Raw genomic sequence first — 12,404 nt, 5'->3', positions numbered from 1 at the left:
GCATTTTACCCAATTTCTCCTTTGTCCTCATATCTTCCTACTTTATATTGGCCATTACATGTCTTGTTTATCTCCTTTTCCCAGTAAAATATAAATTTCTTGAGGGTAAGGATACCTTCATTTTTGTATTTTTATGTCCTCAACTGATAGAGTGCCTTGCATGTATTAAGCACTTAGTAAATTTTTGTTAAATTGAATTACCAATTAGAAAATATTATGTGACTCTGTAGCATAACACTGCTATTTTCCTGAATTATATTCAATGACAGTAAATATGTCCTTTGTTATTGCGGGATTGACAGAAAATACTGAAGATTCTACACAACTAAAAAAAGGGGATAATTATTGAAGGGTCTGCTGCCTATTAATTTTTCCAAAGGCAATACCCAAGTTCGTGCACTCATCAGTGTACTATTAGGAAATTTAGAATTCTGAGAATTCATTTAGAATCCTTTATTTAGACTTTTCTCAGAGATATGTCTAGAGTGCCTTAAAGCTAAATGAATCTTTAGCACAAAATCTTCCCCCTCAAAACTGGTTAACATAATCTTTTAGTAAATTCTGTGTTCTGTACTTTACCAGACTCTGGGAGTACAAAAATGAAAAATCACACTGTCAATGCCGTCAATGTATTATATTAGTGTGATATAAAATGTAAATAATATAAGCTGGATTATTATGGAGACAAAGGAGAGCTACAGGCAACATGCTTCAGAAAAAAAAAACTTGAAAAGAGAGAGAACATGTTCAACTGGGGATCAGGAAAGCTTCACAAGGGAGGTGGTTTATGAAATGAATCTTGAAGAAAGAAAATTTCCCAAAGATGATGATGAGAGCATTCCAGGAACAGAGAGTAGTCACTGCTGGTGTGTACAGGTCAGGTAGCTTATCTGGCTTGGCAATCTCATTTGGGTGGAATGCAAACTTTGTGAGAAGGAGTACTAGGAAATAGGGCTTGGCAGGTACGTCAGAGGAAAGGGTTCTAATTACCAAAGAAATGTTCTAGAGCAGTGATGGCAAACCTATGGCTTGAGTGCCAAAGATGGCATGCAGAGTGCTCTCTGTGAGCACACAGCCACCCTTCCTCCTCAAGCCCCCCACATCCCCACCTCCAGTTAATTACTAGAAGGCAGAGGGACTTGGGCAGAGCTACTCCCCTCCCACTTTCCACTGTGCCTCCCCGTTCCTCTGCCCAGCAGCCCAATGGCACCAGAGCTGGAGGGGAGCAGAGCACTCAGGCCACACTCCCCTTCCCCTCTCTACACTCCCTGAGGATGTTCTTCACTTCACCTGCCCCTCCATGCAGCAGCCCAATGGGAGAGTTTCTTCGCTCCCCTATGTGGGGTAAGAGGGGTGCCAGGCAGGCCTGGCACTCTGTGGGGGGGAGGAACATGGCATGAGGTCTCTGGGAGGGGTGAGGGCAGGGCCCAGCATTCCATCTCTAAGGTTTGTCATCACTGTCCTACAGCAATAAGGAACCACTAAAAATTTTTAAGCAGGGCAATTATATATTCAGCTATTTGCCTCCAAAATTTTCTTGACCCTTAGTTCAGCATACTGATCACTCTTCCCTGCTCACAAGGAGCTCATATTATTCTGGGGACTAGTGGAATCACAGTTATGTTAATAAAGATAAAGGCAATTTGACTAAAGAAAGAGCATTAAAAATGGAAGGGAGTAGAGAAGGGCTTAGGATGATAAGGATCCCTAGAGGTAGATATGATGAAGGCACACATTCCATTTCTTGGGGCAGGGGTAGACTTCAAAGAAGGGATAAATCATACAGAGTTCAGAGAAAAGATAAATGTCTAGTTTGGCTGGAACATGAGTGAATTAGGGCAGTGATAGCATAGAATACTAGATGTAGAGAGTGAGGAAACCTGAATTCAAATCCAGCCCTAGACATTTACTAGCTATATGATGCTAGGCAAGTCAGTTAACCTTTGTCTGCCTATTTCTTTCTCTGTAAATTGAAGCATATTGTGAGGAGAAAATAGATAATATTTATAAAACACTTTGCAAATCTTAAAATTCTATATGAAATCTAGTTATTATTGTTATAGTTATTACTTTTAGAAAAGAAGTTTAGAGCCAGATTGGAGAGTGCTTTAAATGATAGGCTAAGGAGCTTATATTTTGTCTTAGAGGCAATAGGGACCTATAAGATTTTCATAGAATGATATGGTCAGAACTATATTTTAGGTAAATAATTTGACAACTATGTGGAGGATTTTTTAAAAATTTATTTCTTTAATTAGTTAATTTAGAATATTTTCCCATGGTTACATGATCTGTATTCTTTCCCTCCCCTCCTCCCTCCCCCTCCCATAGCCCGCAAACAATTCAACTGAGTTTTTTACATGTATCATTGATCAAGACCTATTTCCATATTATTAATATTTGTAATAGAGTGATCATTTAGAGTCTACATCCCCAATCATATCCCCATCAAACCATGTGATCAAGCAAATGTTTTTCTTCTGTGTTTCCACTCCCATGGTTCTTTCTCTGGATATGGATAACGTTCTTTCTCCTAATTCCCTCAGAATTGTCCTGGATTGTTGCATTGCTGCTAGCAGAGAAGTTAATTACATTTGATTGTGCCATAATGTATCTATCTCTGTGTATAATGTTCTCCTGGTTCTCTGCTCCTTTCACTCTGCATCAATTCCTGGAAGTCGTTCTAGTTCACATGGAATTCCTCCAGTTTATTATTCCTTTGAGCACAATAGTATTCCATCACCAACAGATAGCACAATTTGTTCAGCCATTCCCCAACTGAAGGGCATCCCCTCATTTTCAAATTTTTTGCCACCACAAAAAGCGTGGCTATAAATATTTTTGTACACATTTTTCCCTACCACCTCTTTGGGGTATAAACCCAACAGTGGTATGGCTGGGCCAAAAAGCAGGCAGTCATTTAAGGCCCTTTGGGTATAATTCCAAATTGCCTTCCAGAATGGTTAGATCAATTCACAACTCCTATGTGGAGGATTTTGCTAGTTATAGGCTAGCAGAAATGCCAATTGACTGTAGCATCCATTACCCATTGTCTTATAATGAAATGTTATACCTGTGCTAGGACCTTGGCATCAACCAGTCATCTCTCCAAACAGTAGGGAGTTGGGGATTGCTGGCAATAGAGAGATCAGTTATATTAATAAGTATAGAGTGATTAAATTTCTGTAATCAACTTTCAAAGTTGTTCAAGCACAAATTCCTTTGCCTCCTAACAGTGTGGTAAGAAATAAAGGCTAGTCACCTTTTAGTTGGACCTGATATCTGAATTTCTTATTCTAGATGGTTCCTAGTGGTAAGAGTGCTGGTATCTTAGTGTTTGCAGGTTACTGAAAGTTGAAGTATTCTTTTTTCCATATTGTTCCAGGTCAGAGAAAATATTGCATCCTAATATGACTGTAAATCCCAAACAAGGACTTTTGGAGGGAGGAGAGGTCTTCTATAGCTGTGACTATTGAGAATGGCAAGGCAATAGACAGGTCTTTGAAGGGGCAATTGCCGAGTTATAAGCAGTAGAGGTTACTCCTATGGATGATCATGTTAGAGGCTGGGCTGGAAATAGTATTGTCAACCCTAAAATGTTTGACTTTTCCTGCAGCAGTTGGGCACAGAGTCCTGAGCTGCCTCCAATAGGGTCTGAGGAGAAGTAGTAGTAGTTTGATTAACTTGGCACATTCCCTATCCTCTCTCTCCCTCAGAATATACTGATTCTTTGGCTAGGCTGGCTTGTCTCTCCCTAGATGGCAGTTGATTGGTTGTTGGTGGTGGTGGTGAGGATGAGCCAATCTTCCTGGAGGATGTTCCCCTTGATAGTAACTGTGGAGACCAGGATGGAAGCAGAGATAGTAGTTGGACCTTCCATTGCAGAGTCCTGGGCTGCCTTCCTTGGGATACATAGTCTCATCATCTTGTTTGTTAATGGAGTTGTCCCAGATGTTTTTTTTTTTTTTTAAACCCTTACCTTCCGTCTTGGAGTCAATACTGTGTATTGGTTCCAAGGCAGAAGAGTGGTAAGGGCTAGGCAATGGGGGTTAAGTGACTTGCCCAGGGTCACACAACTGGGAAGTGTCTGAGGCCAGATTTGAACCTAGGACCTCCCGTCTCTAGGGCTAGCTCTCAATCCACTGAGCTACCCAGCTGCCCCCCCAGATGTTTTTAATGAACTTATAGAATATGTTTATATTCAGTTTTATTCAGTTACAAAAAAAAAGTCATTTTATATGACGGTGCCACAGATCAAAGAACATTAAAAATTAAAAAATAATGTCAGGATAGCTATAGTAATTTATCCTGGAACTATTTCTATCAGTATTCTGTTGAAAAAGATGAGAATGAAATAACAATAACATGTTGTGTTTTATCACTTACTATCACTCTTATAGATACAAAATACCCATGAGGTGAGTCACAGCAGTCAAAATAGGATCTTATGAGAATAGGCCATCCAGGGCACAGACACAGGAAAGAAGAAACAAACAAAAAAAAAATTATGGATGGGGACTTAGAAGGAACCAGTAATTGGTAAGTTGTCATAGATATGTTGGAGTTCTCTTAAAATATAGAAGTAGTTATGAACATAAATTTGATTGTTCCATTGTTCAAGACTGTTTACTATTAATTACTCACTTTAATGTCCTTGGAAAAATCTAAAGCTTAGTTAACTTTAGGATTATTCTACAAAGCTAAAATCATAATTTAAGTTCTCCAACTCTGAACAAGTGACAAGCAAAAAGTTCTAGAGAAACAATGGGCATTTAGTAAATCAGGATTATAAATAATCAGTGGTAGTGATATCCCCAGCATAGGGAGGGTACAATGAGCTCCAAGTATAAATTTCTTCTTTTACTACATCCAAGCCAAGAAAGTTTCCTAATATTAATGAATATACATTTATAGATTCATTTCCAGTACAAAGCAGTTATCTGAAGGCATTCCCCATTTATTTAGCACTAATATATCTTGCAAATGACTCACTACAAAAAGTTTAGGTCAACTCTCAAAACCTTCCCTTCGCCACCCTTACCTCCTAGAAAAGCAATGAAGCAAATACTTTCCTGATTAAGGTGCTATCCCTATATATGAAACACAAAACATAGAGCCTTGTAATGATCACTCTCACAGAGGAATTACTTTCATATTACTAGATATAGATTTTTTTGACCCACTGGAAGGACTCGTCTCAATATGAGCTCGGTGTTCAGAGCAGAAATTATGCTTTGATTCAAACAAATATTAAAGGAAACACTGCCTAGAAACAGAAGCTGGTAATCTTTCATCATAAATGTTGGTCTCATGACCAGGAACACATGTAAAAGGATAATCATTTTACTATGTTGAAGATTTCAGAGTACTTGGATTGGTAGGGAAAAGCAGGGAAATTAAATAGAACTGGTCCAAAGAGACCTATTTTTCTCTGTCTCTCAGCACTTGAGCAGCTTTAATTCTGTTGAGAGGAAGATGTAACAGTTAAAATTTAGGGGAGACTGAGGTAGGTAGAAATTAGTTTCTCTCTGCAAGGAGTATTATATTTTTTAGAGGTTTATTAAGGATTAAGGATTAAAGAATATACAAGTAAGAAACATGTGCCTAGGCCAGAGGCCTAGACAAAATAACCTCACATCACGGAAGAGAGGCATCTGCTCCAAAACGGAAGTCCAAAAGAGAGACCTCAAAAGCCTTTGAATCAGCTTAAATACCTTCTCAATGTTGGCCCAGGTGAGATTACAAGGCATTCTGGGGAAGTGGAGCAAAGGCTTGTGGGGATTGTAGTACTGTATTCGAGTCTATTTTTTACAAAGAGAAATGAGGAAGCAGGGAAAAGATTTTCCTTACTTTTCAGTGTTCAAAATCAATCAGAAAGTATAAAAAAGAAAGGGATAACAGGATAATGAGAGGTTCTGTCAAACTGTGAACTCCTTATCAAAGCATCTTTTAGGGAAAAGAACAACACATTTCAGAAATGAAGCTGGACATACACTTGCTGGTAATTATGCCTTTGGTTAAGATGTTGTTTAAACCTTCCATTTGTGAGAATGGTTCATTTCTACTGAAAAGGAGAAGAATCTACCAATCACGAAGTCTCTATTGCTATTAAATCTACAGGTAATATCTTGGAAACAGGGCTGCTCCTTCATCCTACACACACAGAGGGGGTGGCTGCAGGAGCAGCAACAGGTCACACTAACTTTCCCTGGCCCTAGTCTGTGAGCATCAAGACCAGAGGTGGGCCAAGGCAACTGGAGCTGCCTCCTTCTAGAAAACCTCTTGCCTAAGAAGTTTCCTTGTGTCAATGCCCTGTACAAATATTCTTGTCTGCCCCTTGCATCTGAAGAAATCAAATGTCATGTGAGATAGGCCCATGTCCAGGACAAAGAGACTGACAAAAGAACAAGAGGGTATTTATCAGGCCTCAATGGCCCCTTTCCTTGATCAGAATGAACAGAAGTCCTTCCACACCTTCTTCTAGATGTCTGTCAGCAAAGAGATCTCAGTCAGAAAGCAGCTCAGGAGAAGTTACACCCTGGGACTATGCACCTGGGCCCCACTGTCTGAGTGAAAAACAAAGTTGAAATTTTTGAACAATCTCCTCCCTTCCAAACTTAATTTCCTCATCAGGGCCTTGGGGGTATGAGGGGCTCAGAGCCACCATTGTACCCCTTTGAGCAGAGGGAGCCTCCCATCCTGTATTTATCTTCAGCATCAACAAAATCTCATTAGTGAATGATCCCTGTCACCAAGTAATCACACCTGGGCCTCCCAGGTTTATCAAGATTTATACTCTATACCACACTGCAAGACAATCTTTCTCCAACCTTGTATTACAAATCCTGGAACACTTAGGGTTTTTCTCCACCACTAAGCCAGAGTCATATAGGGAGACACAGTTCTCTATGGTCTTTGCCTGAGTTTGGCAATCTATTACTTTGCAAATGATCTGTTTTTGTTATTCAGTCATTTTCATTTGTATTCAACCCTTCATGACCTCATTCGGGGTTTTCTTGGCAAAGATACTGGAGTGCTTTGCTATTTCCATCTCCACCTCATTTTACAGCTGAGAAAACTGAGGCTAACAAGGTTGGTGTCTGGCAAGATTTGAACTCACAAAGATGGGTCTTCATGACTCCAGGCCCAGCACGCTATCCACTATGCCATGTAGTTTTCTGATCAGTTCAACCAATGATTCTATAAAAGGTTTATTGTTAATTGTTTCAGTTTCATCCCACTCTTAATGGCTCCAGACTCTTATCTACAGCCACCCAAAACCAACCTTGTGCTAGTTCCTCTAGGAATATTGTTTTTATTCAGTTGTGCCAGACTCTTTAGACCCCTTTTGGGGTTTGTTTGTTTTTGCAAAGATACAGGAGTGGTTTGCTATTTCCTTCTCCAGCTCATTTTTTTAAAAGTTTATTTAATTAATTAATTTAAAATATTTTTCCATGGTTACATGATTTGTGTTCTTTCCCTCCCCTCCTCCCAACCCCTTCCAATAGCCAAAGAGCAATTTCACTTCTCCCACTCATTTTACACATAAGGAAATCAAAGCAAACAGGGTTAAGTAACTTGCCCTGGGCTACACAGCTGGTAAGTGCCTCAAGCCAGATTTTAACTCAACTGTTTACCCCTAAAATTCACCACTCACACACCTGACATGTAAAACCATATTTCCAGAGATGGTAAATGAGGGTTATTCAAAATGATCACATCTCAGTGACCTGAGAGTATATTGTCCCTAGACCTCCTGCTTAGTTCTTCACCCTTCTGGCTCTAGATCAGATCCTTCCCCTTTCCTCCTATTGCTCTAATTGTCCACTTTCAGTACCAATCTTGAATAATACAGTTGAAACTAATAGATGAAAAAGACAATGCTTTTGTCTTCATGGTTACTAGCAACACAATTGCCATATTCATAAAAGGTAGTTAGCAATACCAACAGATTCTAAGAAAAAATGATTGTTCTTCTTATGTGAATTCTAGGTCAAGAAAGATGGCTATGAGCTTTAAATTAATCCAGAGTTTCTGATTTGAGGAGAATTAGTTTCCTATTCATTCTCATTACACAACAATCAGATCCCCTTTAAAAAAAAAAAAAGCTTTAAACAGGACAATCTTATTTCAGTAGGGTACTAACAAACTGAATCAAATATTAGGAGATTCAAGGGTGAACTCTAAATTTTGCTGACTTATAAGGGCTGATTTTCTTGAGAGTATAACCTGAACTCTCCAAACTTTATAACTATATGAAACAATCCCATAAATCCTTATGATGGGGGGAAAAACATTAAGAATATCTTCCTTTGGAAGAACCACCCAGAGGAAGTCTCTAATTGTGCAAATGAAAAAAGAATGCAGGGCTGAGCAGGAGTCATCTCAAACTGAGAAAAGAAATTTGTGTTCCCTGGATTTTTTCTGAGGTTAACTTTCTCTATTATCAGGCAGTCTAGAGTCAGGAAGAGGGAAATGACTTCTATATCATTGCCCAAAAAAAAACAACATATAGGACCATGAGTCGACATGACTGAAAAGACTGAATAACAAACATTTTACAGAATCAGTGGTTGAATTGATCAAAAAATTAGATGTTACAGTCAATAGAACACTGGACCTGGAATCAGGAAAACTCATCTTCCTGAGTTCAAATCCATTTACTAATTGTATGACCTGGGCAAGTCACTTTCCTCATTTATAAAATGAGCCAGAGAAGAAAATGGAAAACCACTCCAGCATCTTTGGTAAGAAAACCCCAAACAGGGTCACAAGGAGTAGAACAGGACCAAAATACTTGCAGAACCAAAAGAACATTGCACACAGAGACAGATACACTGTAGGATAATTGAATGTAGTGGACTTCTCTACTAGCAGCAATGCAGTGACCCAGGACAATCCAGAGGAACTTATAAGAAAGAACGCTATCCACGTCCAGAGGAAGAACTGTGGGAGTGGAAATACAGAAGAAAAACATGATCAATTACATAGTTTGATGGGGATGTGATTAGGGTTTTGATTTTAAAAGATCACTCTATTGCAAATATGAAAAAAATGGAAATGGGTTTTGAATAGTGATGCATGTATAACCCAGAAGAACTGCTTGTCAGCTTCAGGAGGGGGGAAAGAAGGGAGGGCAGGGAATTATGAATCATGTAACCATGGAAAAATATTCTAAAGAAAAAAAAAAGATGAATTAGCCATATGTCTTTAAAAACTGTCCTTGTTTTTGAAATTTCCCTTAGTGGAAAGACTGGAGCATAGCAGAAAAATTAAGATAATAGGATCATACCTTTATTGCTGGAAAAGACCTGAAAGACCAACCCTTTCATTTTTATAGATGAGGAAAATGAGACCCATAGAAATTAAATGGTCTATCCAAGGCCACAAAAGTAGTAAGTGGCAGAGCCAGAATTCAAAACCAGGACCTCTGATTTCAAATCCAGAATCCTTTTGGACTACCCAACATGGACTCTGGCCTTGAAAAACATTAACTGGAAACTCCCTTGTTATATGGTAACTGAAAAATAAGTAAGACCGTCCTGTCCAAATGAAATATGACTTATGTGCCTACTTTCTCTTCTTTCAGATTAATGGAGAAATCCAGCAGATAAGGAATGACTCAAGATACATCCCAGAGAATAATTCATGGAATCTTCTGGACTCATTTCAGTTTCTCAGAGCTTTCATAACATGAATTACCAATTCTATACAAAACAAAAAGAAGACCTTTTTTTGGTCCCATCATCTATTTAATAGTTGTGATGTCAGAGGAGTTATAAAAGTCCCATTCTCTTGATGGCTTCCATATACAGATTAAAAAGTATTTCTGGGGCAGCTGGGTGGCTCAGTGTATAAAAAGCCAGACCTAGAAGTGTGAGGTCCAGGGTCCAAACCATACCTTAGACTCTTCTTAGCTATGTGATCCTGAGCAAGTCACTTAACCCTAATTGCCTAACCCTTACCACTCTTCTGCTTTGGAACTGATATTTAGTATCAATTCTAAGACAAAGTGCAGAGTTGTTTTTTTTTTTAAGTATTTACCTTTCTTTATAGAAGTTAGATCTGTAGTTAACTAAGTATTGTGGAGTTGGGAACTTCTCAGAACCTTGGATTGAGTCAATTTACACTGAGAAGTTTGCATCCCCCAAATTATTAAATTGTTAGTGGTCAGGTACTCTGCTACCCTTATTTCCTTCAAAATCCTAAACTTATATTTAGGGATTCTTGTTATTATAGAATAATTGTGAAATATTGAAGAATAATCAGAATAAATTGACCTAAAAGTTATTATGCTATGATGCTTGCCTTTAACCAACAGCTCTTCCACCAAACAGGCTCTTTTCTCTTTTCTTTTGGAAGAGAAAGGGAATGAATGACACTCTTTCCTAGTGGCCTGTTTGGTGCTGGAGTGTTCACAATAGAAATACTACCATTGTTAGAAAATTGTGCTATGCCAACAAGAGTGACTAGTGAACTTTTATATGACCAAGAGGAAGAACCCAACAACCCTCTGATGTATACTTGTCATTTGTGAAGCAGTTAGATGCTGTAGAAGACTTCAGAACTTGGAGGCATATACTTTTTATAGTGATGCAGCTAGGTGGTGGAATAGATAGGAATGCAGGACCTGGAAACCAGAAAAATATGAGTTCAATTCCAGGTTCAGACATTTGCTAGCTGTGTGAACCCGTACAAGTCACTTAACCATCTCTCCTAGTTTTCTCATCTATAAAATGAGGATAATAATAGCAACCACCTCACAAGCTTGTTGTGAAGATAAAATAGAAATTTATAAAATAATTCATAAACTTAAACTTTAAGGCTCTCTAGAAATGTTAATGTTGATGATTAAAATATGCCCCGTACCATAGGTTTAGGCCTCTATATTCTCAGGTTGAGATATTATTATATATTGGAGACAATCTCAAAGGGAAAACTATTTTTAAAGGGCTTTTTGCAGTAGTCATAATTTTAGCTGAGATTTAAATAAAACTAGAAAAATCGGGAGGTATAGATAAGGAAGAAGATAATTCCAGGCATGAGGGGCAACAAGTGAAAATACATGGAGTCCAGAGGACCAGTTAGGATGATGGAGTCTCAGGAAGAAGTACACTGAGTTTTCCCTCACAGCCACTCCACAAAGATCTATAAAATGCACTGGACAAGTCCTGATGGGGAAATCCACAAAAAGAATCATAGTGAGCCTTTTCCCAGCCCAGTTAGCATGGGGGAAGGGAGGGAGAGAGGGCAGAAAGATCCACAGACACTGGGGATAGAGTAGCCAGGAATGTACTATGCAGAACATTCTGTCACAGGGACCAAATGAGAGCCTGTCTTAGGCACTTCAAGGCAAAAAGAGTTTCCAGATCCACACAGAGAGGTGCAGCTGTGAAGACTGTAGGAAGCTTTGTTGCTTACTACCCAGGATTTAGATACTAAGCCAGGGTGGACTGAGAAAAAGCCTGAGCCTTGGGGTGGAGTGGGAGGCCGACTGTGTCCTAAGCAAGGAGTAAGTACAGAGCTAGCAATAGCTATGTGGTTCTGACCCTAGGAGTGGAGTAAGGTATCAAATGTAGGCTCCAGCCCAATCTGACCCCTGCAGTAGAATAACCCAGACAGGAAACCTACACCAAAGGGAGGCCTTCAATTCTGTCATTGAATCTACAGAGATGCCTAGCTAGCTGACTTTGGTTGACTCTTGTGGCAGGTTGCCAGAGCTCTACTAAGGAGTAAACCCTTAGTTATGTAGCTCAGCATTACTTGAGACAGTCCCTACCCTGAGGTGAACAGAATCCAAATCTAGAGTAAAGTTCAAAGTCAAGAAACAGACTGGGAAAATGAGCAAACAATTTTTTAAAAAAGAATCTCAGTATAAGAAGCTACTGTGATGAAGGGGAACTTCAAGACACAAATTTAGAAGATAATGATTTTTAAATATATATAAGCAAAGTCTCAAACAAAATTTAGATGTTCTGAACACAAGCCCAACAGAAATTCCTAAACAAAGTAAAGAAAGTGTTTGTTCTAAAAGAGCATGATTTTCAAAAATCAAAAGTAGAAATGAAGTAGTGCACTTCACAAGTGAGTTCAAACACCCAGAATTTCAATTATTGGAACCGTGATTTATTAATAAAAGAACACACCAAAAAAATCTACCATCTAGGACAAGCTTTCCTAGTGGAAGCTGTATTAATTGATCTAACAATTTGGATAGCTTATATATGTTACAAGATACAAAGTTAATCCCTTTCATATACAGGTTCTCATTTGACAATCCAACAAACCATATCACAAAACACAGGTATGTGTAGTTAGAGACAATATTTAGATTATCCAGGGGTTGTTAACTTTCACTGGTACCTTAATACCCTTATCCTAGTCTACTAAGTGTTATCTTGCAT

General features: G+C 38.7%; 1 protein-coding gene across 5 annotated transcripts in view; it reads left to right on the top strand.

The window, feature by feature from the left end:
* LOC103103968 (tigger transposable element-derived protein 1-like) overlaps window positions 1-10,290 on the top strand; it is a 71,708-nt gene extending 61,418 nt beyond the window's left edge. For 3 of the 5 annotated variants that reach the window (XM_056812184.1, XM_007474716.3, XM_007474714.3), the window contains exon 7: window positions 9,590-10,290. In XM_056812184.1, the coding sequence (XP_056668162.1) occupies window positions 9,590-9,594 (5 nt within the window). In that variant the 3' untranslated portion in view covers window positions 9,595-10,290. Of the gene's footprint in view, window positions 1-4,400; window positions 4,539-9,589 lie in introns of those variants that run through there. The other 2 variants (XR_008915283.1, XM_056812183.1) reach the window with 1 other exon arrangement.
* Window positions 10,291-12,404: the final 2,114 nt, after the last annotated feature.

Source organism: Monodelphis domestica, chromosome 1 (genome assembly GCF_027887165.1).
Source record: "Monodelphis domestica isolate mMonDom1 chromosome 1, mMonDom1.pri, whole genome shotgun sequence".
NCBI lineage: Eukaryota > Metazoa > Chordata > Mammalia > Didelphimorphia > Didelphidae > Monodelphis > Monodelphis domestica.
Note: the sequence above shows the minus strand (reverse complement) of the source record. Positions and strands in the feature narration are given on the sequence as shown.